Below are 26893 nucleotides of genomic sequence, written 5' to 3'. Positions count from 1 at the left end.
AACAGAAGGCAGAGAGAGGTTGAGGGAGATGGTAGATATGGAAAGGGACAGAGAAAAGCGGGTGCTGAGAGAGACAAAAGGATGAGTATAAAAATGTCAATTGAATTGATTAAGAAACTGTACAGATCTTTTTTTTTTTGTGTGGAAAGTAATCAAAACATATTCCTGCAGTAACACATCACCTCTAACGCCCTATTCTCCATTTACTCTTCTTTTCTCATCTTATCTACACATCATCTTTTCATAATTTATTTACTGGGCTCTGCAGCAATTTTATTCTCATCCTTTAGTGTCCTCCTTCACCGTCTCCTCCCCTCCCTAATATCTTATTCTTTTTTCTTTCCCTCTCCTCTCTTGCCAGTCAGTGTTTTGGTACAGTGACTCCAGAACAGTGAGAAGGAAGTGGCCCCTGCGGGCCAGGCTCCTGACAAACCACAACTCTAAACAGGCAGTGCTGTGAAAATATGGCATTCAAACAACACAATGCCAAAACTTCTGACCACAATGCTGACATCCAAACAGCTGCAGGCACTGAGAACCTTTAATGGGGAAAAAACAAAGAGAAAGAAATGGATAGAAAAAAGGGACAAAATAATAAAGAAGTAGCAAGAGGGGGGGGGGGGGGGGGGGGTTAAAAATCAAAAACATGCATAAACTGAACTTCAGTAGTGTCTGCAGTGAGATGGAGACTGGACCAGTCCTTGGTTTTATTAGAACAAAATGAGAGATCAGAAAGACATGATGCTAACACGACAACCCCCCTGAGCCTCTGCTCAAGTCTTTAAAGCATACATACAGATGAGCATCGTGCGTAGCAACAGGCTCCAGTTGACTGTATTTAAATGTGGATGTCATAACAGCTCCCCAAAAATGAAGCCAAAACATCTTGAATGCCCCCTGGTGGCTGGCTGCAGTATAGGTCATAAATCGTGCCCGCTGCAAGTTAGCGGACAGAACATGAGCCAAACGTTTTTTTAAAACCAAGTACACATCAAACAATTTTGTTCCTGAAGATGGTTTCTGTCATTTTAGATAGTTCTTATCATGCTGATGTATGTCCAAGTGCTTTTCTGTTATTTGACAATATAAAAAGGTGGTATGATGTCATGATTGACAGCCATGACAGCCATTCTCAGACCTCCGTAAGGTGGCAGGATGGCTTAGGGGGGCCTGGCTACTGCGCAGACTACGCCTTCAAATGATGTCACACATGAGCAAGATGGCAGCTCCCGGGAAGGAGATATTTTGGCTTCACTTTTGCATAGCTGTAGGAAGTGGAGACACGTTCATCTTTATATACAGTCAACAGGCTGCAGGGAGAGACTGAGAGATTGACTGATTGAGTGAGGGATGGAGTAGAAAGAGAGGAAGGAAGGAAGAAAGGAAGGAAGGACAGGAACAAGGCAATGAGTAGTGCTTCTGTTGAGCAGAAAATCTGTTCAGAGAACATTCCAGGTGTAAAGAATTAGAGGAGATGGCACATCAAACGGGGCTGCACTCGGCCTCTTTTCCTGTAGCCCTGGTGGCAGGAAATGCTCTACAGCATCCTGTGAGCTGACCAGAGAGAGGGAGCAAAGAGGAGTCCAAATAAAGTGGGAGGTCGAGAACAGAGGAGGGCACATGTAGAAAATGTTCAACAACATCCTGCAGAGAAGAGGGAAAGTATGGGACAGAGAGGGTGGGGGTGGATAGGGGGTGATGTAGGATACATGAAGACTGAACCATGTAGACTAATACAAAGCAGGCATGATATGAAAAGATGAACAAGGTCTGTTTGAGTTGGATGGAGATGAAGGGGAGTCAATTAAGGAAAGAGCAAAAATGAACTTAAGCAACAAGTTAATTAGGTTAGGATATGAATTTGGATTGGTTTAATTATATAAAAGAGAACATTTTGAGGAACTAGTAAAAATATCAAAGCAAGGTGATAATTTTTCACATCTCAGCTCACTTTCATCTGAATTTCTACTTTTAAGTTCTTCCAAAGGTGGGATTCCTCTCTGTGTTCTTGTAAAAGTAAGAGTGTGTGTTATGGTGTGTGGGTGAGATAATGTTGTATGTCTCTCTGTGCAGAGTGTGTATGACAGGTTGTGATGTGTGAGCCTCTTGTCTTCCCTTTGCTGCCTGTCCAACATGTGCCTGTCAGCTGGATCTCTCCCCTCAGTCTTCAAACCAGCTTTCCCCCCCCTTAAAAACTCTTATGTGGCTTTAAAATGCTAATAATATCAGTCCATTACCAGGCTACACATAATGTGAGGCCTTAAAAAAAAAAAATCCTTTCAAAGCACTTCAAAAATGCCTTCTCAGTTGTTAGAAGAGGAGATGGAAAAATATCAAGAGGGGGGGAACAATGATGCTTTAAACACTGGCTCCTCGTCATTACTGAGGAATGGAAGGAAGTCTTGCCAACACTTGGACATTTCATTTCAGCATAAATATATGGAGCAAAGCATATTTGCTCGAGTTAATAATTTTTTTTTTTCCCCGACTACATGTGTGTAACTAGAGCTCTGCATGCGTGCGTGCGATGATAAAGTGACAGGGGTGGGGTGCTGATTGGAGGTTCTGTGGTGTGTGTGTGTGTGTGTGTGTGTGTGTGTTTGTGTGTGTGGGGTAAGTTATGGAGAGAAGAAAGGGGACCACCACAGTAGAGTTGTCTACACGGTGGCTTCACGTTTCCCTCTGTGGTTGTCTCAACTCAAACCTGCAGCTGAAGTAACATGAATGACACACACACACACACACACGTACTGTACCCTGTTGTAAAGATTCAGCCTCACTCTACATGTACCTTCCATCCCATGAATAAATATGAAAGTATGATTTTCAATCCCATCAAAAACACAGATGCTCCTCTAGACAAGTATGTGTTCACAACATCAGAACCTCACACTCCTACACCCAATGTTGCATTATGGGTTGTTTGTAGTCTTAACGTTGCTAGGCTAGAAAGTTCATTAAAGTCTGTTTATAGAGAGGGTGTTAAGAGTCAGTGAGCCCTAAAAGTGTTTCATATTCCAGTTTAACCTTCAGGAGTTTCTGAGGGCTCGTGTAACGTGTTTTTCTGCCACGGACGAAATAAATTCATGACGATTGAAAACGAGTCCAAAGCGTCTTCCAACATCTCTACTGCAGAAACGGAACATGTCGAGCTGCCAAATACCACTGTCACAGATGATAAGGAGCTCAAAAACACAAACAGACAGTTTTATAAATGCTAACTGCTGGAAAAAATCATTTCTGACTCCTTCTAAGAGCCTGGTAGGAGTGGGTGTGAGTATGTAACTATAATATGATGGAAGTTATATTCAAAAAGTATTTTTTTTTCCAAACGTAGGTGTTTGGAAAATGACGGTAATTGGTACATTTGGTACCAAAATATAACCTACTGTATACACTTGCATATCATACTACAGGTGCATTAATCTGAATGCTTAAAAAAGTGACAGCTGCAAAACTATAAAAACATAAGAAAGGATATTGAATTTTCACATATTGCTATTGCTGTTTGAAAAAGAAACTGTTAGGAAAGATGGTCTATAAATTGCAGAACAAGACTGAACTGAAGGGCAGGGAGCCTGTTTCCCTCTTCAGTTATACTAGAGCTGATAATATACACAAAATAAGCTATTATGTAGCAGAATGGAGTAAAAACAACTGGTAAAGACCAGGAGGAGGAAGACAGTTCTGAGACCACTTTAGTGCCAGCTTCTGGTTCTTTCAAGTCTGGTTGGGCCTCCTGGGGTTGTAATGTGCCTCTTATTACACAAGCATTAGGCAATTACGCCACTGGCTTCTCATTGGTTTCCCAGAGCCACAAAAGAGCTTGTGGCTTCACACATGGACATGTGAAAGCATCTGCACATTCCTGCTTTCTTGAGGTTGACTTCTTTCTTTTCTCGAGGTGGGAAGGACACTACTGATCCCACACATTCACACACTCACACAGACAGACATGCAGACACACACACACACACACACACACACAAATGTGTGTATATAGAGAGAGACCCAAGTTCCAGGTTTCTTTCTCTACTCATAAAATGTGAAACAACACCACAAAGTCACATTTATAACCTTGTGTGGATGCAAATATTCTGTATAATTTGTCCAAGAACTGAACTGTTGACAACTGGAACAGCACTGCATTATTACTACACACAAAGCTTCACTGTTATAAGAGAAAAGTTGCCATGTGAGCTACTCTCAAATGGATCATCTTAGGCCTTGCTTTAATATTAACACATGGCTCAGGTTCAGCTATTCTGATGTAAAATCCTACGGAAAGAAACTAGACAAAGTGGAGGCACACTGACTATCAATATTGTACTGCTCAATTCCCCTGACAGTCCACCTGGCCTGCGATATGCTGTGCGACGGGCCAAACAGAGTCTCCCTGTCAGTGCAATGACAGCTTCAAACCAACCACACAGGATGCCAGAACATCAACATGTCATGAGCAGCGAGAAAAGGAACAAAAACACAATAATGTGCAAGGCTGACGTTTGACTACACACACAAGATATGTGCGCATACCATTTCCCCGCGCACACGCACGCATGTCACACTTTGACAGGGTAACACCGGTAGAATGAATCGCATGCTGCAGTTGAGCACAGAGTTTCCTAGTTTATGGTTTGGGTATATTCTTAGAACCCTTGTATCCTGCTTCAGGATGAACCGTTTACACTCACACACACATGCACACTCAGTGAGGCTGGAGTCCTGCGGCCTGGCGGTCAACCCCTGGATCAGGCCCTTTTTATGAGTGCAGGACAGCTGAGGGGTGATCCCTCTCACATCTGTCAGCATGCATCCCGACCTGACTGACAGCAGTATGCCAAAACACAGAGAGCAGTTTCCGGGAAGCTCTCAAATAAGGTCTGTCACCTTGAGCGCCACCGAACGAGGAATGCAGAAACTCCACGCTGAATCCAACAGCAACACACGGACAGATGTTGGAGGAAAAAAAAAAAAAAAAAGAAAAGAAAAAGGAAAAGTAAAGAGGAAGGGAATCGATAGGTGATTTAGCTGTGCTGTGAATGGGACTCACACGTTCCTGTTAAAGAGCTGACAAAGAGGTCAGGATCCATGAGCTCATTCAGTGAGCTTGTACAAAGTATAAGACATAAACAAGTGACCCTGGAAATCCTTTCAATTCAAATGTGTGTGTGACGCTACATGAAAGGTTGAGATGTTAAATTAATTGATTGAGGCTATTTATTTATTATAGTTTGAGATATCATAGGTACAAAGTTGACAACTGAATCCGAGGAGGTCATAAAAATCATTAGGATTCATTCTCTGAGGATCATGATTATCCACAGCTCATTTTATAGAACTCCAGCTAATGCTTTTCACAATACCTTCTTCAGCGTTGTACTAGTTTCTATGAAAGATTGGAGTATCCCAAAATGACTTTGGACGATGGAAGTCCACAGCAAATTCCAAGCATATTTATGTAAAAGTTATTAAGATATTTTGGGCTGGACCGGAGTGTTGGACCAATGAACCCGTTGACGAATGAACTGACATGGCCGTCCCAACAGTCACTCAACTCCATGCCAAAAAAACAGAGGGAAAATAAGTTGTGGTTTACTTGTTTGATTCTCCTGCGGTGAGTCCTAATACCCCCCTTTCTCTCCCTCTTTTCCCCTTCTCCCCCCTTTGCGCGCTACATCGGAATCGTACACATAAAATGGCCATAAAAATGTATAGCAGGGCCCAGCCTGGGGTTTTCTCCCTCCTAATCCCCCTAAACCTCTAACTGCAGGCCGAGGAATACAAGTGTTGTGGTGCAATCTTCTCACAGAGCGGAGGGCCTGAGAATAACATCACAGAGGCCACAGATATTTATGGAATGAACCACAGGCTGTACACAGAAGTCAGCAGACACCACAACACAGCACACAAGACGCTGTATACAGCTCCCTACTCATATACAGTACAAGACAGTGCCGGCTAAACATGAAGTGAAGAGCTGCGGTCAAAAGCTTACAATGATGAGTAAGTGGAATTAGAGGGACAGGAAGACAGATCATAAAGACACATTAAGATTTATAAGTATGAGTTATGATATCATGTATGTAATTTTATTTAGTATTTATGAGAAGTCGACTTGTAATCATCTGTTTGAGGGCCTCTAGTCGGACAGGAAGAGGGATGACTGGCGGTCAGTCTGGACAGCGTGGAGAACACCCTTAAGAAGACTGATAGCCTCATACCGAGTGGTTGGCTTGATTGAACGCAGTGGTCAGGTACTCTGGTTCACAGATCAAAGATCAAATCCACTAACATTTTTCTGGTTTCCTCTGTTCTGCTCTCGTTACATTAGCTCCAGCAAAGACAAACCCAGTCTTCCCCCTCTCTCCTTTACACGCGCTTACAAGCAGATGGCATTTTTTCCCTTTCCTGGAAAATCAGCTTGCGTGTCATATGATATGTTTGCTGTGTCATCTGGGAGACAGAGAGATCTGTCCATCAGCCCCTTGGTTCCCACAGACAAAGAATGACAAACATTCCTTTATCTAAAGACAAAAAAAGGTGGATGTGGGAAATAATCCACCTCGAAGCCACAGCGCTATTCGGTGGCTGAGTCGGAACTTCCTGTTCACATTATGACACTTTTTTGTCTGATGGATGTTTCAACACGAGACCTTCCGAACCCGTTCCCAGTCTCATCTGAGGGCCCTGCGCAGGCTATCCTGTCCCGATTCAAGACATAAATTGTGGGGCGAGCTTTAATAAAAGGGGGCGTATGATTTACTCTGGGTAGCGTCTGTCCCCGTTTTTTAAAACAATTTGATGTTGCATTAATCCTGAGTGTCATGGCTATGTGAAATATGTCCTCGGCGTTTACCAGCACCAGGTGTTTCATTTACTGGACTGACAAAAAACAATGTTTATTCTGGCAGACCCTCCAATCCTTGCTTATTTTATCTTCTTTCTCTGGAAGAAAGAAGGGAGAGCATTAGTGTACATCTAAAGTGAGAGAATAGAAAGAGAGGGTTACAAAAGAAAAAGGGGGGGGGGGGCTAACTAGACTAAATGATTTACAGTTGACCAAGAGAGGCCTAGCTCTAATCATCTCAATAGGATGTCTCTCTTTCCTCAGCCTCCTGGGCCCAAATGGAACACAACAGGAATGAAGCCCGGGCCTCAGGATCCCTCAGAGCCATTCTTGTTGATGAGATCTTTTGCACTATTGGCAGCTTTACCTCTGACTGCTGGGTGGGTCTGCTATAGAGCTCTTCTGTTGGCTGGCTCGGGTTCAACAAACCCTCATGGCTCAGTGCCATTTCCCCCTTTTTTCCTGTCCTAAAAGCTCAGATGGACTACTGAATTACATTATGATGATTGAACAGTTGACTTTAACGCGCTATAACTACGCTCACTTTAATACAATCATGTAGTATCAACAGGGTTTAACTATAAAAACATCTGTTTTTTTTAAGTTGGAGGTCATAGGAGAAGCGCAAAGATACGGCAGTGACATCAATATATACGCATGAAGTGAAAGATCAGAAAAGCTTGTTAGCTAAAAAAGACCGATGCAATTAAAGAGATTTACTAAGTTGGTTTGGTTTTGCCCGCAGTTCTGTGTTAATGACACACTGGCATATTTTGACGAAAAGACACATTTTAGAATAGCGAGAGTGTAGACTAGCAAATTAAAATCCTCTGATTATATTTTCAAAGTCTGAAAGTAAAGACTGAAAATAGATGAAGAGAACTTTGATTCAAATAGCTCATGTGTCTGGCTGGGCAATCCCCACATACACACCACCTCTACTGATCCAAAATGCTTCTCTGCACACTCAAAGCACTCTGTAGCAATGTACTACAGCAGCAGGGAATCATTGAGAAGTTTTACAACATAACCTCTTTCAGCACTTCTATTACAAAATTTATTTTTGGTTCGTAAAAAATTTCACTCACCAACGCTGCTCATCATTTTAGGCTTTTTCTCAGCTGGCAGCTTTAAAAATTCATACTAAATCAAGAGTTCTTTAATTCCTTTGATACGGATATTACAATCAGCGCCATTATTGCCTCTGAAAGGAGTTTATCATTAAAACCTGCTCAACAGCCCGGGCAGATTTTAAAGCAACTACTAAATCAGTGTATAAAAGTGGAGGTCCTGGGTGTCACTGTGTGTGGCCCTGAGCAGCTCTTCCCCTCCACTGCGGCAGCGGAGCAAAGCCGGCGTACTTTTTGCTGGTATAAACAAACGGGGAAATGGGGCACTTGGCAGCAGACTAAAGTGAGTGATGAGGCAAGTGTGCACTGAAGCATCTAATGAATCATTTGCTGGGAACACTGGGTTTTATGAGGAAAAGAAAGATGAGGAGGGAAGACAAGAAAAAAAAGGGGGGACCAGCTGAGAGCTTACCAAAAAAAAAAAAAAGAAAAAGAATGGCATTTCATATGAAACTAAAAGAAAGTAAAAGAGTCGCAGCTGTCATACAGACGCCTGTACGGATCATTCAATGTACTGCCTGAATGTGAGGACAAGAGATTAGAATGCATAAAACTCACAGGGTCTCCTAATCCCACTACTAGCGCAGCAGCGGCAGCAGTATGTGAACCCCTGTGACCGCTGGTGAATTTACTGAGGTGCCTGCTGATGCTGTGACAGGTCTGCACCTTTGAACAGAGCTGATGTGCTGAGGGCCTATAAGCAGCTTTATTCCACACCTTACCCTCACTCCTACTGCCTCAAACTAATAAAAAAAGAAAAATACAACATCTGCTACTACTACTGAATGAAAAAAAAACCCAGAGGAGTCTAGTAATCAGTGTAATGTATCTTTGCTATAGGAGAGATCTGGTGCCTTGTAAATGTAAAACTATGATATTCAAATGAGCTGAGAACTCATAGAAGGGAAGCCAATAAACTATTACACACATATATAGTACATGCTCACTCTCTGGTAAAGTGGTTATTGTAATTAGGTTGTATCTGTGAAACATCATAATTATTGATTACATGCTGTAAAAGCTGTTTTTGAAAACTGCATCACTGAGTGCGATGTAATGACGGTTCCCACGAATAACCTAAAAGCTGATAGGTTTAATCGTAAGCCAAGAGTAATTTGTGAGGAGATGGAGTTCAAAATGTTCTAATGTGAAACAGACAGTTATTTAGATAAAATTCTTCGGGACCCTACGATGCAGACTTTGCTGTAGAGTTCAACTGATTTATTATTCTGTGTATAAACATTGTAAAAAATATGGGCTCATTTAGAAAAAAATACAATCTCTATCCCATAATTTTCTGAGCAGGTGAAATCACTTATTGTCAGGCGGTAGGAAAGAGTAACACGCCCCCCCCCCCCCCTTTACCCCACCTCTCTGGGGACTTGTATCCCTTCATCCACACATGCGTGGCAAGGACGCTACTGGGGGAGAAGGGTGCATGTAACGCACTGCCAGGGACTTTTATTAGGAACAGACAGGGGCCCTGGCTTCGGTGGGATGTGTTTATCTGTGGAAGGGAGATCCCCATCACAGCCACTTATTAGGACATATATGTGGGCTAAACCAGGAAGCCATTCAACAGCAATAAGGGGCTGGCTTACGGACCACAGAGTGCTGGGACTGGGACCGGTCTAACCGAGACCGGAGAGATGGAGAGGAAAAAGCGAGACGGGGAGGAAATAACAAATAGACGTGGAGACACAGAGAGAAAACATTAGACAAGGAGTTATAGGAGGAACATGTGGGACAAAAAAGGACAGCAGAAGTTGAGAAAGAGTGGGCTGTAGTGGATGGAAGTATGAATAAGAGCTATTTAGACATGTACATATACCGCTGCCAAAAAAAAGTAGCAGGGAAACGTAAATGAAGAGGAGGAAAAATGACAACATAGGGAGAAAAGGAACATTAAAAAAGAAAGTGAAGGACAAAGAAGCAAAGAAGGGTGAAAGAAAGAATGAGGAGAAAATGGGATAGGAATGAAATACACTGCCAATAAAGAGAAGAGATAGACAAAAGAAACTACAAAGTCACAATCAGAAATGTAAAAGTTACACATTTTAAATCACATTATTATGTATTATGATATAACTGTGTTATATGTTTATGTAACGAGGGATGAGGAGAGAAAGTAGAGAGAAAAATAGGGGTTGATGAAAAAAAAAATCCTACAGTTCTCTCTGGAAAATGAATGAAAAAAAGACATGGGGTGAAGGAGAGAGACAGAGACAGAGTCCATTGATACAGCCACATCACGTTGACTTGGCTCTGCATCACTCCTGACACAGCAGCCTTCACTGCCGTTGCCATAGAAACACCGGCATGTGCACTAATCAAAACAAAAAAACAAAAACCATATTTTACGGCAGCATGGGATGCTCAGTCTCTCAGTCTCCCTGGGACAGACCATGAGGTAACCGAGGATGTGATGGAATCTAGAGCTGTGTCATCTAGGTGTGGGGATGTCGGGAAATGTGCGGGATATTTTAAGACACGAAAACACACACACACACACACACACACACACACACACACACACACACACACACACACACACACACACGTAGAAACATGTGCAGAGACATGCATGAGTGACTGTTTGCAGCCATGGGAGGGAAAAACACAAACACTTAAACTGGCTTACCTAATCTTTCTGTTTGATATCAACAAGACTTCCCTGTCAATCCAAAGACCTTCCACATTCTCACACCAGTCAGAAATTTAGAGCTAATATAAAACACCATGTGTTTGGATGGTGTCATTTGAACTAGATTTAATCCCTTAGACTTTCAGAAAGTCATAAAGCACACGTCATGGTTTGTTTTACAGGAAGAAAATATGATTGCAGAAGAATACAAAGATCTTTTTTGTATAAAATTTCTAAATAGTTGAACAATATGAGATCTAAGAGGGTTAAAAATGCATTTTTTTTTATGTCAACTCAACTTTAAACAGCAATCTTCCTAGTGTGTTGAGGTGTAAAAGTAAGCTGGATTTGAACTTTAGTACATGATATGAACATCATTATAACATTTATACAATGAATTTTAAAATATTTAAAGTAGCTACACAAAAGCGAAAAACAACAAATTCAATTGTCGGTTATTTCAAACTATTAAATGGTTAGACTTAGTGATGATATGTACAGTAAGTTACTGAATTTGATAAAGGATCAATATCCAGCCAAGATATTGGACAACTTAATCTACTGTTTTAACCCTCACACAGAGGTGTTTTAACATGTTTCTGCATCCAGTCTCTACAGGGTTTTTGTGAGAGTGGTCCCCAGTCACCCCAGCTCTCTATCCTACAAGAAGCTTTCAATTAAGTGTTCCATGAACGAAAAAAAAAAAAAAAAATCTCATTGGAAAACAGGAGAGCGAAAGAGAAGGAATGAGAGAAAATAGGGGTGGGGAGTAAAAGATCTGTGAGATTTTACAGAGGGCCCAAACCACAAGAAAGTCAGGGCTGAATGCATGCTGGACATTCCCCGGGCCGACGCTCATGCACTTGGAAAAAGCCCGCTTTTTCAAGACAGGAAAATGATTTCAGCTGTGTAAATTGACAGTGGCCTTGTAGTTGAATATGGAGAGGGAGAAAGAGGGGAAGCCTTCGGCTCTGTGTCATAATTCCTGCTTAGTAAAGAAGCCGCTGGGGACCTACTCCTTTAGGGAAACCAAATTCAACATCACATGATCGAATGAAACTGTGTTAATTGTTACCAAATGAAGCCGGCGGTGGATATCAGCTCAGCTCTGTAGTCTTACAGTCAAACAGGTTTATTTTACCTTCTTTGAAGAAGTCTATCTACTCTAAATGGTAAATACACACTGTTCCCTGCAAACGCTGAGGCTGAAAGGTAAAGCCGGGGAGCTTTGAAGTGTGTCAGAAACAGTGTTAGTGGAATAGTATCGAGACATGCTCCGTCAGGATGTTTACACGTACCGGCTATTTTAGCCTTCAATCTTCTCTTCTCTCTCAGGGTGGCATTATAGTAACTCCTGGCTTTAGACGTTGTAAAGCAATCATTTCATGTACAGTAGACAATAACAGCATAGCCGCTTAGATCAGTCATTCAATTATGACAACGGATGTAATTAGTGGTGGGCTTTAAACAGAAATGGCAAATGGCTACTGGGACTCACAGACATATTTCTTCCTATAGCCGCAGTTGGTTATAGACTGTAAACACACTTTGGTTTGCATGATTACAGACTCTCACTGTGACTTTCTCTATATGACTTGGGGGGCACACGCAGTCAAATTCTGCACAGATAAAGCGCATCACAGTGCTCGCTAACGGTATGTCAATGAGTTCCCTGATCTCAGGGTTATCAATCATGTGAGTCAGAAGTGTGATCATCCCAAATTGGAGGGCAGATGCGAACAGGAAAGGTGGTGAGGATGATGCATGGTTAGGCACTGGAAGAATGAACGCAGAGAGTGGTTTGACATAATTCCTGGGTTTCACTGCAGAGAGGGAAGTGGTGACTCTTGGCTTCTGTGTGTAGAGGTTAAGGGGTGATTGAATGTTGGTGTGTTTGTGCGCATGGCTATGCCAGCTGCTAGTGTTTGAGACAGTGTACGCATATGTGTATTTTTGTGGCTGTGTGTGTGGCATTTGGGTGTGAATGCATGACTGAGTGTAGGTAGGTTGATGTGTTTGTGAGTACATGTGTGTCTTGCTGTGTATATTGTATGCCTGTGTGTGTGGAGGACTGCATGGGCACATGTGTGTGTGTATGTGTGTGTGTGTACAGGCCAGGGTGGAGCTTTGTGCGAGGCCATCTATGTCTATGAGTAGATGTGGGCACCATAGCCACAGAGCCACCAGTCCTCTAACTACCACAGGCAGAACATTACTAGCCAATATGGGGTGAAATTGCATGGCTGGTCGAACTGGTTTTTGGGGTGAAAGTCTGAGAAAAACTCCAGATTACTTTCCATACCCGCAAGATCATCATTTATCATCTGACATGATAACAACATGGCCAACATGTCAACAAAATAAATGTGGGCACAGTTTCCATGGAAACAGAGTAGTTTCATCCCATTAGCGGTACTAACTTGCACCAAAACAAACAGCAAACATCCAAGCGCAGTACACTGTGTGAAACTGGTAAGGGAAAAAAAAATACCCCCACAAGTCCCTGCAAAACAGTAGCTATGGTTACTGATCAATACCATCCTTGCTCCACTACATCAAACAAGTAAATGAAAGACTGTGAGGGACATAACTTACTCTGGAAGAAATTTGGGCAATGTTGGACAGAGTGTGGTATTTCTCTCCATCTTGCCTTCATGGTTACAGATTGTCAAACATGCCCGAAGGCCTAGACCCCCTCTGCCTCCCTGCTCCATGCAATCTCCCTGCTCATGACACTTCCACCAACTGAAGGCAGCAGTGAAGGATAAAGTGGCCTCTCCTCTCCTTTTGTTGTCCACCTTCCTTTTTTTCCTCCTTTTTCTCCACTTCACGTCTTGTGTCAGCTCACATCTCACTTGCAGCTGCACAAAGCATTAGGCACCACTTTTATCTCCCTCATTACATGTGTTTGCCAGCTCCATATCTGCCCATTCACACAAATGCTCACACACACACACACACACACACACACACACACACACACACACACACACACACACACACACACACACACACACACACACACACACACACACACACACACACACACACACACACACACACACACACACACGCTGTGAGGCTGCGGTTTTGAGGCAGCTATGACACAATCCAGATTCTCTTAGCTGCCTATAGCAGGGAAATGTGTTTTGCGCGGAGCTATTTCCCTCAGAAGTCCAGATTTTTCCTGCCTAGCAGCTTTGATCCATATGGCATGGGGGGCTTGTGTCAACAGTCTTGTGTTTCAGCTGGAGGGCCCGGCGGACCCCCAAGGTGTCACTCATTGCTCTTTGTCATTGCTTGAGTTTATTAACCACTATGTGGCGCTGTCAGTTGCTCTGTTCTAAAAAAAAAAAAATCATCCATTGATACAGCAAACATCAAGAACCAAACACAGACGTGTACCCGAGCACAGACAGACACACACATACACACCAAAAACACTTGCCTGACAACAGGTTTTATGGAGTGTAAGCTGAAGTCAGAAAATCACAAATTTGAGTGGCACCATTAATGAATTGTGGTCAACAGGCAGGTTTTGTAGTACCTGTAATGTGTGTGTGTGTGTTTCTTGAACACATAATGTGATAAAGCTGTGATAGATACATGATCAATGTCTTGCACATCATCTTGTGTTAGAAAAACTGAAGATATACTGTACATACAGTATGCCAGCAAGTGCATACAGAAGAAACAGAAACATAGTCAAGTTTTTAATTCATGCAGTTGTTTTTAAATCAGTCTGCTATGCAAGCAAAATAACTGGGAATTGTGAAGTTCGATTATTCTGCATGAATTTGCATTAAATTGCTCATTATACTGTATTTTTCTTTATCCCATTTTTATAAATTGTCAAAAGACATCCTGTAAATATCTCACTAAAACCAAGCCATCAATCGTGGATTTAAAATGGCTTTTATATGGAAAACAGTAAATATCAATATTTTTTCTACCACAAAAACCTGTTAAATCAATTTAACAGGGAAGCTGTAGTGAAAAGAGAGTTGGTCTTACTGGTAGATGTCTTTTCGCAGCACAGTGCGGGTCAGAGGGTTATCTGCTTGAGGAGCCATGCTGAGGGAACCCAGCTTCAGTACCAGGGTGTCTTCTTTTTTCATATGGGGATCTGCTGGCACAAAAACATAAACACAGCTTTATACAGCCTTTTTCGGTACAGTTTTATGACTATTAGTCATTACAACAAGCAGACAAAACAATGATTTAATGATCTGTAGGAGTGTGTATAACTGCGGTTGGTTCTTCAGAACCTCAGTTATTTCTCTTAGAAAATGTCTCTGCATACTAATGTGGTGGCTCTGCTATGTCTGGTCGGCCATGACAGGGTCTTTCATAGAGGCCCACAGACTTGAAGAATGCAAAACATAGCCTGTGACATAATACTGTCCAATTGTCGTAAAATTTTCCATGTGTGTACAAAAGTGTGTGTTCAAACGAGTTCTCTAACCTGATGCGGTATGTTTGTCTTGGGCTGCAGGGCAGAAGACTCTGATCACACTGGTGTTGATGTAGATGAGAGGCAAACACCGAGACGTCAGCGTGTGGCTTCTCATTGGCTGGCCTGCTGACTTCCCACGCTCTCTGTAGCGTCTTGGTACTGTGGCCTGAAAATACATTGAAAATGTCAAAATGAAGTTTATATAAAAGTATAATATAATACATGTTTGTTGTTGCTTGTTTTCATGGCAGATTGACCATCCTCTCCAGAAAGTAGCATACAAAACTTCATTAAAAATGAGAGAGTTTAGGTAAATGTTTTCAGCTGCTTTGTAGTTGAATCAGCATGTGGCTGAAATCTTGACATACTGCAGTGGAATTACAGACTGACAGACAGATTTTTTTTTCCTACCTGAAAGACTCCTGCTACAGTGGCCAGTAAGGGGCAGGACAGCAGCACATCAAAGGGCTGAGCTGTCAGCAGGATTTCTCTCAGGTACTGAGGTGAGCTGTCAGCCAGAGGATCAGTGGTCACCCGCTGACTGGCAGTGGTAGCACTGCTGCGTGTTGGCCGCTCGGGCCGGGTGGTTAGTTTGTGACGGACATTTTTGGTGACAGCTTGCGTGTAGGTGATGGACAGAAAACCGTGCTGCTGGTGAGAGCCCTCCAGGACTTTAGCTGCCGTCTGGACAGTGGTGAGATAGAACAAATCACTGTGACCATAGAAATCATCACACAGAGCAATACCAGACAAAAACTTTGCTCAGTATTATTTTGGCCTGATTTCTTGGAAGAGGGTTAAGTCTGGTTAAAAATAACAAATCAAGATTTAGTGATATAAATACATTGAGGCAAATTTCTTTCTTTCTTTTTCATAAAAAGAAATCTGGCTTTACAGTCGGAAATTTAGAAATGATTTATTCAATACAGATCATTTTAGAAAAGCTATTTTCTAAAATTGAGCAATGCTTCTTTTAAAATTGCGCAAATAAACGAGATCTAAATTTCCACTTGGATTTCAGGACAAGACTTAATCTCCACCAAGAAAAACAACCCACTCTATTACCATACAGAACTCTAAAAGTGCCAGCCAAGCTGAAGCTACCAGCAAAAAAAAAGATTCTAAAGCAGATTTTTTCACAGTATTCTGTGCAGTAATTTAGACTGGAGATGCAACTCAAGCCCCTTAATGAGATGCATACATTTAATCTGTATATATTCTTGCGGGGGCTGAACTTTAATGCATATTGATGATTTTTCAGAAAAGCCAGATCTCCAATCCAATCACTGATATACCCATTAAAGTGAGAATTACTCAAATATAAATTAAATAAAAGGAAATAATGTCCAACTTGATTAAAAGAAATGCAGATATGTTCAAAACATTAAGGTAGTCTGCAGAAACACCAAGTAACAGTGGACTAGCTGTTAATAATTCTATGTAAGCATAAAACCATGTGCTGTTTTGTTAATAATTTAATTTAACAATATTCAAGTTTAGAGTACATTCCTCAGAGTGTGTTGCATTACCAGCAATGGAGGCCTTTTATGTGATTGATTTTATTAATTTGATATTATAGTTAAGGACTGGTGGAACTTTCCAAAGCAACAGTATAATTGTTAGGGACCGAATCAAAGCACTGGCCTGTCAAACATCTCTGAGGAGCACACTGGACAATTGAAGCCACTGTTGATGGAGCTTAAGCAGAACCAACTACAAAGAAGAAGATCTGTATTCTTACAGGAGGGAAAAAGCCAGAAAAGTGGCTGAAAGAGTCTTGCTTGCTGACGGGTCGAACCAACACAGTGCGTCTGTTCAGCTTGTCAGTGCAAGACAGGACCACTCCTCCACAGCTGCCCGAGCTCCGAACACCCTCCTCCATACTGGAGGTGAGTAGAGGGAAGGAGGAGAGAGAGATAGAGAGAGAAATAGATACAGAGAGGATCCCAAACAGGGGCAGATAAAGTAATTACAAGTATTCAGACAGAAAGTAGAAGAAGAAATAGAGAGGAAAGAAAAAAGATAGAAAAGCAAGAATTTTTTTTAGAAAAAATTAAATTGAGAGTAAATTGATTAAAACCAAAAGAGTTGCACCAGCTTGAACCAGCTGAAATGTTGTCATGGTCTTATACTATCTCAGAGATAACAACACTAAAGAAGTTGTTTAGTTCTGGGTTGAGCAGTAATTTGAGTGAAAAATAGTAGAATTTAAAAAGGTACTTGAAATCCAGGACTTCTAACACAAGATAAATACAGAGAAAAACACTTAACAAAAATGTTCAAATTATTTCATCAAGTGTGCAGTCTTCATTGTTCAAATAAACTGCTCAAATAATGTAAACTCTGCTCTCTGCAGCATGTATGCAGGCATCCTTACTGTAAATGCGCCTTTGGAATTCAGCACAAGTATAAGACCATCACCAGATGAAATTTAATCAACATGAGAAGTCTTAGTCTCCTCCCCCTCACACACAAAAGAAAAACGGTTGCCATCAGATTTCATTGGCTCAATTACTTGAACAATTAGAGCCACTGGAGAGACAGGGGAAAGTAGTGCTGTCAATTTATTTGTAATTTCATCAAAATTTTAGGGGTGTATTACAATGCTGCATGTGTGGACACCCTTGGTTGTGGCCAAAAACAATCTTCCTTTATTTTCCTGTCTGTCCAGCATGAGCAGAGATGAAGAACCTTGATTAGGAGCAGAATAGCAGAGGCACAGTGTGTAGAGGCCTAATGCTGCTATGGCTGCTCTGGGACAGGCAGAGGCCTCACCACGGCTGTCTCCTTGCACTGCAGAATGAGTCCTTCATAGTGGCCAGAATGCCAGCCCTGCCCTGGCCTGGAGAGACACACAAGGCCAAGCTTAAATTGGGCATCTGGGACTACTTATACTGCTGTGCCAGGGACTGATGATATCTCTTTAATGGCAATATAGTACTGTAGTTACAAAATAGCTTTTAGATAAATGAAACACAGGCTGATAGTAACATTATTAATCAAACTTTTAGAAGCTTGGAGGCAGGCAATGGATATAGCTAAAGTATGTAATGTACTGTATGTACGTGATTTTAAGATCCAGACTGAGGTACTATTAAAACATGCAAGACATGTATTGGGGGGGGGGGATCTAAACATAAATAATGTGAAGCACATTATTGGATTTTTATTTATTGTTGTGGTCATCCATAAGGAGCAGAAAGCACCTGTGAAGTAGAAATCAAAAGATGTTAACATGAACACACAATACAGTAAATCGGCACATACACACACATACTGTATATGTGTGCAGTGTTATTACATTTGCTGTAGGATGCCAGATCATGCACAACACATTACCACAATGGAAATGGTTCAACACCATCTGCACTATTTCTTTTACAGCACCCTCTCACGCAGCTTGCCCCCGTGCCTCTATTACGTACCACCAGGACACCAGGAGCTCAATAAGTGAAAAGTTGGCCTACTAGTGAGTGTATATGTGTGTGCATGTCTTTCATGAATTGTTATCATTTGTGTGTGCGTGTGCATGTGAATATCTCTTTGTAATCTCTGCTCTCTCAGCTGTGAGAGTGACTAATACATATATGGACCCCCCACAGATCTCCATCTCTCTCATCATCCCTCTCTCTTTTCTCTCCCTCTCCCTCTCACTCTGCTCGCATCCCTTCATCCCTCACTCCCAGCCATTTGTGTAACAGCTGGAAAACATCAGCTTCAATTTGTGTGAGCGGCTCCTTGGAGTGAATACGGCTGAAGTGTCACCGGCCGTCCTCCCCTGGGGGGGCTCCTCCATTCGGAACAGTTCAAGGAGCACCGTTGCTAGGAAAGAGAGGTTTTCCAGTTTTCTGAACTTCCCACCGGACAGGAAACACCCGCCTAAAGAGTTTCATAACCAATCACACCGTCACCTCTTCCTGGCTTCTATGTCCCCTTTCATTTCCCTCCTCTGCTCCACGTTCGAGCTTCACACCTACACCCACCTATTTTATATTCCCTGGGCCTCCCTCTCTGTCATTCTCCTTCCCTCATTCACCATTTCTTGTCTTCCTCTTATTTTGATACGATCAGAGATTCAATTACTGTACATATTTACCTCCCATATTTGCCTGCCCTATCTAACTTTCCATTCATTTTCCAGCAGTGAGATAGATAAGGCCAGATGAGACATTTTCTCTGTCAAGCTTGATTTAATCTGACCCACTCCACACAAATAACCTGGGCTGGGTGCTGAAATACCTCACAATTATCTGTTCAGAATGATTAATATGGACTCCAAACCCTGTGGGCTCTCTTGTATATGTGGATGATACAGATTAGCGTGGGCCAGGAGCCCAGAGGTCCTTCATTGTGTCCTAAACAGCCATGACTGTAACCTGGCTTGGATGATGGAGTGCTTCTGCCTGCCAGAGCTTTGGTTGGTTAAAAGTGCGTTGAGACCGTGTTGTTAAATGCACATTAAACTGAAATAACCTAGAAATGAGAAAATTGACCCATTATCTACTTGGGAAGGCATAGAGGTCTACTAAAGAGATTACGGTTGGCTCTGTCTCAGAAGCAATTGGACACACACCTGTGGAGAGCAGAGCAGTATGATATAATGACCCGCGACACCTTCATGCTCAAAAACGGTCCAACAACTGACATTGTCCTGGCTTGAAGGTGATACCGCAAACTGAATGTAACACACGTGTCCTGACAGGATATAAATCAACTGATGATGGAGAAACAGGGAGGTCTAGATAGTGAGGTTCAAAAGCCAAGGCAGTCATCTCTCTGACCTGTGCTGACATGCTTATGACCCAGCTAAGGTGATTTGAAAATCTGGCAAATCAGAATTAATATCCATTATCATATCACTGGTGCAAGCATTGATTGCTAATGATGGGGTTCAATATGGGCGCAGGGCCCAGGAAAGTCTTATCTCCCTTTCACCGTCTGGCTCGATCAGAGAAGGACGCACTTATACTGTAGGAACGTATCTACACGTGCATGTAGGCACACGGACTTGGAAACGCACAAAAACATATTCTGGTTCGCTGGATGCAACATGCTGGATCGGTAGAACATTGTTTCATTATCTCTTCAGACCGAGACAGGGGGAATTGCCTCCTGCTAAGTGGTCTCTTCCCAACAGAACGAGACCTCAGGCACGTACACAGTGCACGCTCGGAGCTGCTGACTCCATCGCAGAGGTATGTGATCAAGGCGAAGAGGAGGAAATAAGAGAGAAAAATAAGGATTTAGGAGTGTGTGGGACATTGGAAAACAAAATAAACAAAAAAAACCCCGAAATCTTTAGTCACAGCTTCAGTTTCATTGTGTTGCAGTATGTGCTTTCATAATTTAAGAGCCCAGTGCCAAATTACCCAATTTTGACTGGAACTTGACGTGGAGAAAGATTATCATAAGGATGCAGTGGAACATGGCCCAGTGGTTTTCCTCCACTAACAATGTGTTAATGTTTCTGTGAATTGATTCAGACACCGCAGGCAGAAAGAAAATGACTGACGGACTGAACTCCTCTGCTCTGTGAGTCAGAGTTGGGCCAACCCAGAGAGCCCATTCAACTGGTCCATCCAGCCTTTTGGTCCATCTGTCTGTCTATCTGCGTGTCTGTCTATGTGTCTGTCTGCCTGTTGGTCTGTGGTCACCGCCGCAACAGCTGCCTGGAAAGACGATGACGCTGGGGTGATAATCCGAAAAATCACCCCTATAAGCAGAAGTGGTAACAGACAAAGTGTTAGTGGTGTTGGTGGTAAAGACAGTGTGTGTGTGTGTGTGTGTGTGTGTGTGTGTGTGTGTGTGTGTGTGTATAGACTGTGTGTGTGTGTGTGTGTGTGTGTGTGTGTGTGTGTGTGTGTGTGTAGTGCAAGTGTATGGGGCCAGCAGGGTGACCTGGTGGTTACAGAGACCAATGATGTACCATTTAAACATGACATTTGGTAGGTTTCCCTCCAAATGTAGCACACATTTTAACAGAATTCCCAGGAGATTGATAAAAGAAAATCCAGTTTAATGCTCATTTACATCTACTGCCGTTGCACACTTATTAGAAGTTGATTCATTGGACAAATGGATGGTGGGGCCAATTTTCCAGTCGGAGGTCATGAATCACTGCAGTAGAACCGGGCAATTTTAGATGGCGTACTTAAAAGAGTGACAGTCAAAGCTTACAAGATTAAACATGGTGTTTCTTATATAAATCTGAGGAGGGTTCTGAAAATGCAAAATGCATTTACCTGCTAGCTGACTGAAGTTTAGTAAAAACCAGCATACAGTATATGTACATATATTTAAATGGACTTGTACTAGACATACTCTACCTGCATCTGTAGTGGTCGATATTGAAGCTGCCAACTTTACATTTGATCTTCGTGTAAACATCCTGGACATCTACTGAGGCACTCAGGTCTTCAAGTTCACTGACGACACAGATTTCTGAAAGAAAATAACAGAAAATGATGTTTTTAGCATTTTCAGGTTATTACTGTAAGTGGACCACAGTGGAAAGACATACATTCATTAGGCAGCTTAATTGTGCGTGAATCCTCAGTTTGTAACATTGCAAATGTCAGGAGTGTCTGCCTCTGTTTTTGTTTAAGCATGCTGCATGGCTTCCCTAGTACTTGGCAAACATTTAAAGAGTTGTACTGAAAAAGAGGGGAAAGAAGGCAAAAGATCTTGTCTGATGAATATGATGGATAAATGCCCTCAACCTTCCACAACGAGTAGAGAGAGTGTGTGTGTGTGTGTGTGTGTGTTTACCCAATAATGTTCATACAGACCTTCCTGTCAGTGTATTTATACAAATGCACTGCGTGCACGCTCCTTGGTGCACCTTGTGTGCAAACAAACCCACCCACTGCCGGCAAAGTGAGTAAGCTTTATACTCTAGATGGACTGATTAACTTTGTATTGAGCCTGTGAGCTTAACTGTCTCACTCATTGTTTCCACTGAGAAAGTCCCACAGTCACAGTCTAGCTTGGGAAAATGGACTTCAAGCATGTGAAACTATGGTTGTTGTTGTTGTACTGTTGCCTTGTGGTGATTCGGAGAAACACAGAGGTTCCTAATGGCTTATTAATATTGAAACACAAGGCTTGTCAGCTTTATTGTGGATACTGTGTGGAAAGAACTCTCCCCGAGTTGTAAGATACTTAGAAAAACTCATAGTCTCCGAACGCAGTGTAGATATTGATGTATGAGCTCTAAACTCAACCTGAAAGAGTACTGGAAATCCTTAGTCCCTTCTCTTAAATGGTTCATCTTAAAAGAGGGAAAGTGTACCACTGATTTGTGTCTTAAGTAGAGCCTCTGGAGAATCATGCTTGAATTTCTACCTCTAATCTTCCAACACATAATAGCACAACATTATACCCAAGAACCAATACCTCTAGAATGTTTTTCCATTTCTCTGGAGAGAAGAGAATCTTATTTCCTTTTGCAGCTGAAAAACATATTACATCATAGCAGATCGTCTGCAGTCACCTCCGTGGTTCGCTTATCTCTTTGAGTGTACTTTGTGATATTAGGCATCTACTATTTGCATACATACAATTCTGCTAATATCCTATGTGCAAAATTGTTTTCAATAACAAGCTTAATGCATTGCATACAGAAAATCTGGTGTAAGTTCATCTTGCAACTCAGATGGCACGTATTAAGACAAAATCCAAAATAATGCCTAGTTAGGATGTCTCTAAGTCAAACCATCTCTGTGAGGTCCTCCAAAACATTCCGTTTCCACTATTAAAGACGTTAAGCTGGGTGATCTGGTTGGCAGATGCTAAATATTACAGGCACCAATTAAAGGTAAATCTAGCCTTTCATCGCCCCAGTAAATCTAAAGGGGACATGAGGCAGTTCGCTTGGGATTCATCACCCGTTTATTTATTTGTCTTTCCCTCCATCCCTCCTTCTCTCCAGCTGCTGCTGGAAAGCAAGGGGGGGGGGGGGTGTTCACTTTAAGTGTTGATACAACAAGACTGTTAAAACTGAATAGCTTCCTGCAATCTTTGACACTACATGCTGACAAACCTAGTCCTACTCTACATTTGAAAGTGTACCGTATTGTCTTATTACACAGATTTATCAGAGATCAAATTTTATAACAGATAATAAAGCTCATTCTGACAGTTATTGCCATTAATCATGCTATCCAAGTTATTATATTTATTCCACATTGCTGTTGCTGCCGACATGAACATAATGCGCAGAGACCTTACATCATGGGTTTAGAGCAGCAAATCAGATGTTTGAACACTGCTGTGTATTATCACTGAGCCACAGAGAAACAAGACAGAGATTTGAATAATTAAAAAAGACCAGTGAGTATTATATCATGGATGAGGTACCTGTCTTTTTGGCAGTTGGGTCAGGAGCAAACAGTTTGACGGTGACCTTGGGTAACATCCACTGCATCCAAAGGCTGACCTTCCCACTGGTGCCACCGATGCTGCTCGTCTTCTGCTCCAGAGTCACAGTGTCGGCGAATGGACTGTCGTCTCCGGCTGGCACAGAGTCACCCTAGGGAGCCAAAACAGGGTCTGTTTAACCAGGGTAGCAAACCATGATGTGAGCCTGCAGATAAAGGCCTCGCATTTTACTTAGTAAGACGTGACAACTGAAACAAACCAAAATAAGAAAAGACACTCTATGGAAGAACATACACGATTACAAAATTTGCCTTAAAACCGGCATATTTGTCTTACATCTGTTAGTTTATGTATTTGTTTGTGTGTGTATCCAACCATGTGTTTTGTAAATGTGCACGCATGTCGGAAAGTGTCGTCACTGCGTATGTAGCCATAATAAAGCAACCACCGGCTTCTGAGCCTTTTTGCCGTATAGATGACATCAGTGTCTGGTGAGCAGAGCTGCACTCGGAGCTGAGCGATGTGGGGGGAAAAGGACCATTGTGTGGCTGTCACTGGTGTTAACCCCAAACTAAGCCACCAGCACCCACACGGCCTGCTTTCACTCAAGTGCACCAGGACACACACGTCTTGCAGCCTGGGAGAGAATGGGAAGTGAAGACCGGAGGCGGGGTGGTGGTGGTGGTGGAGGGGCGGGGGGTGAGGTGGAGAGGCAAGCAGGATGCGGCAGAGGAGGCTGCCTTCTGTGAGCTCTCATCTCATTACTAGGGGTTTGGCAAGGCGCAGAGGATGACAGCACTGGGGACATTTTTTTTATTTTTTATTCCTCTCTCTGTCTTCCTGGTAAATCTGTTTTCCAAACATGTATCTGCCTGGCTGACTCGGAAAGTGAAAATCTTGCAAACAAACAATATGGCAATTTGCAGCACGGGGCATCGCAGGGTTTTCACTTTTTCCACAGCTCTTCCCATCGCAGAGCCGTAATGACAGATTGTGTCATGGTTATCGAGCCTGGCTGTGGTTGGTGAGGAGGTTATCAACTATCTCAATTAGAAAGCCCACAGCTGCTGGGCTGATTACAGTGTCTTAAAGAGGATCCAGATGAGGAAACTATGTCCTCCATTCCACAGCTGAGGGGGGAGGAGAAGGATGAGGGCCCCACGCTAATTTGCAAATTTAATTTAATCACGCAGTTGAGGGTGACTGACAACAGAGCTCAATAACAACAGATGACAATCATATAAATAAATTAAGGATTATGCCGATTTAAAAATAGATTCAACATTACAGTGTATGGGGGCCACTACCAACTGATGAGAAACATGTGCTCTGTGAACAGCATTTGCTCTCGGGATAAAAAGAAAAGTGAACATATCTTTTCAGGCTTTTTTTCCCCAGGAAGTATTTAGATTTAAAATATATCAGATAAAAAATAAACAAATTGAGGAATGCACCAGAAGTACAAGGATGAATTTAGGCCCCAAGCTCTGTATGCAGGGGAATTACAGTCCTATATTATATCATATGGCTGTATCTATATACAGTATATAAGAAAATATACAGCTTCATACCCCTCAAAGTGATGAACGTAAAAACTGTACATATCAATAGAGATACCACAAGTATAACAACATTGAATCACGTGCATGTGTGTGTCTATGTCTATGTAATAACATTGACTGGCAGTGAGTAATATGAGCTCAGTAGTAATGGTGTTCAGTCAGTCTCAATGAGAGATATTCTAGTGTCAACTGCCATTTGGGGACTAATTATTGTTGAGCTGGAGTCAAAACATAGCACTCTGCGAGTGTGTGTGTGTGTGTGTGTGTGTGAGTGTGTGTGTGTGTGTGTGAGTGTGTGTGTGTGGTTAGAACTGTTTAGTTTACAGTTCTGGCCAGTCGGTAGGATTAGGCTCTGTAATGTCATGTGTGGAAACAGGAGCCAGCCGCTGGCGCTGTGGGAAGTTCAGACCACTGTGTACTGTAGCGTGGTTACGCTGGAGCATCGGACACCCGACTACCCCTGCTTCCCAGCCAGAACCACCGCTGTCACTTTTAAACTCTCAATCTCAAACAGGCTGATTTTGCTGGAGTACGAATAAAAACAAATTAGAAATGGAATGACATTGCAGCATTTTTGTGAGTTACACAATTGTTTTTAAATCAATTTTAAATCTCAACTGAAGGACTTTGCCAAATGTGAACAGCTTCAAACATAAGAAAACAAACAAAAGCATATTAAGTGCATTTGATTTAAACTGTTATGTCAAAATCCAAGATATCTAATTTTTTTTTGGAAAAACAAAACGAAGACTTTCAAGACATTTTAATGGGTACCTGGAATCCGAGACCAAATGAAACATTTAAATAAAAGAAACAAAGTTCTCACCAGAAGTTGATTTCAAGGAGCATCTGATATATTCTAAGAGTAATTTTGCAATTTTTCAGAATCCATCACATGGAAATGTGTAAAAGAGGACATCATATTTAGTAATTGTGTTTTTCTTAAGCAGATGAGATCAAAAAGTAAAAGAAAAAAAGACTGAATATTAAAGGGAAGGTCATCAGTATTTGTGTTAAAGACATAAAAAAATACAAACAGAATTATCTTCAGACATTGTTAAGATGTGACTCTGAAAGTGTTTTCATCATTTGCCAGAGTTGAAGTTGTTTTGATCATTGTATAAAAAAACACCCCCTCTCCTCTCAGCAAGGTGAGGGCCTTGAAACACAGATGTGGTGGTTTTGGTGTTGGTAGAGGTGGGCTCTGCCACGTTCCTGAGCTGCCAGATTGGGGCCCCAAACACACACACACACACACAGAGAGACACACACGTTCTAAGAGGGAGCTATTTTCCCACACCTCCACAAGCCAAGTTGTAAAGTATACAGTTTAATTCCTAGGCCTCTGTGCTATAAACGGGCCGAGGATCCGGGTTTATTTTCTCTGCAGAGTTTGTCTTTGCTCATCAGAGAGACCCAAACACTGGAAGACAACAGCAGGCTGGGAAGTGTCAGAGAAAGATGGAGGAAAGGACAGACGGTGAGGGGAGACAGGAAAGAGAGAAGGGTTTAGACACAGGTGGAGGAAAAAAATAAAATAAAAAAGTTGAGAGATAAAAGATTAAAGAAGGAAATGACAGAGGGGATAAGGGGGATAAGAGAGATGTAGTAAGAGGAGAAGGAGGTGAAGTGGGAGAGATGCAATAACACAAAGATGGAGGGATGGGCGGAGGAAAAAGAAAGAATGAAAAGATAAATATTGACAGAGATGGAGGAAGCACAAAAACAGAATGGGAGCTTTACACGTGGCAGTTCCCATCAGGTTTTGACATCATTTCTTATTCCTTTATATAAATGAAATGTCATGGCGGGAGTCATTATCGCTGGTGGTAGTCAGGTTTTGGTCTCATATTTTGGGGCTATGGTCAAATT

General features: G+C 42.1%; 1 protein-coding gene across 3 annotated transcripts in view; it reads right to left on the bottom strand.

The window, feature by feature from the left end:
* LOC128367021 (intermembrane lipid transfer protein VPS13B-like) overlaps window positions 1–26893 on the bottom strand; it is a 326938-nt gene that overhangs the window by 122261 nt on the left and 177784 nt on the right. For 2 of the 3 annotated variants that reach the window (XM_053327805.1, XM_053327807.1), the window contains exons 26-31: window positions 23439–23610; window positions 21407–21521; window positions 17856–17922; window positions 15492–15764; window positions 15090–15246; window positions 14639–14753 (exon numbers count right to left, since the gene is read on the bottom strand). In XM_053327805.1, the coding sequence (XP_053183780.1) occupies window positions 14639–14753; window positions 15090–15246; window positions 15492–15764; window positions 17856–17922; window positions 21407–21521; window positions 23439–23610 (899 nt within the window). The remainder of the gene's footprint in view (window positions 1–14638; window positions 14754–15089; window positions 15247–15491; window positions 15765–17855; window positions 17923–21406; window positions 21522–23438; window positions 23611–26893) is intronic. The other variant, XM_053327806.1, reaches the window with a different exon arrangement.

The sequence above is a fragment of the Scomber japonicus genome, chromosome 10 (genome assembly GCF_027409825.1).
Source record: "Scomber japonicus isolate fScoJap1 chromosome 10, fScoJap1.pri, whole genome shotgun sequence".
Taxonomy (NCBI): domain Eukaryota; kingdom Metazoa; phylum Chordata; class Actinopteri; order Scombriformes; family Scombridae; genus Scomber; species Scomber japonicus.
The sequence above is the reverse complement of the archived record's forward strand: the minus strand, read 5'-3'. Positions and strand labels throughout refer to the sequence as shown.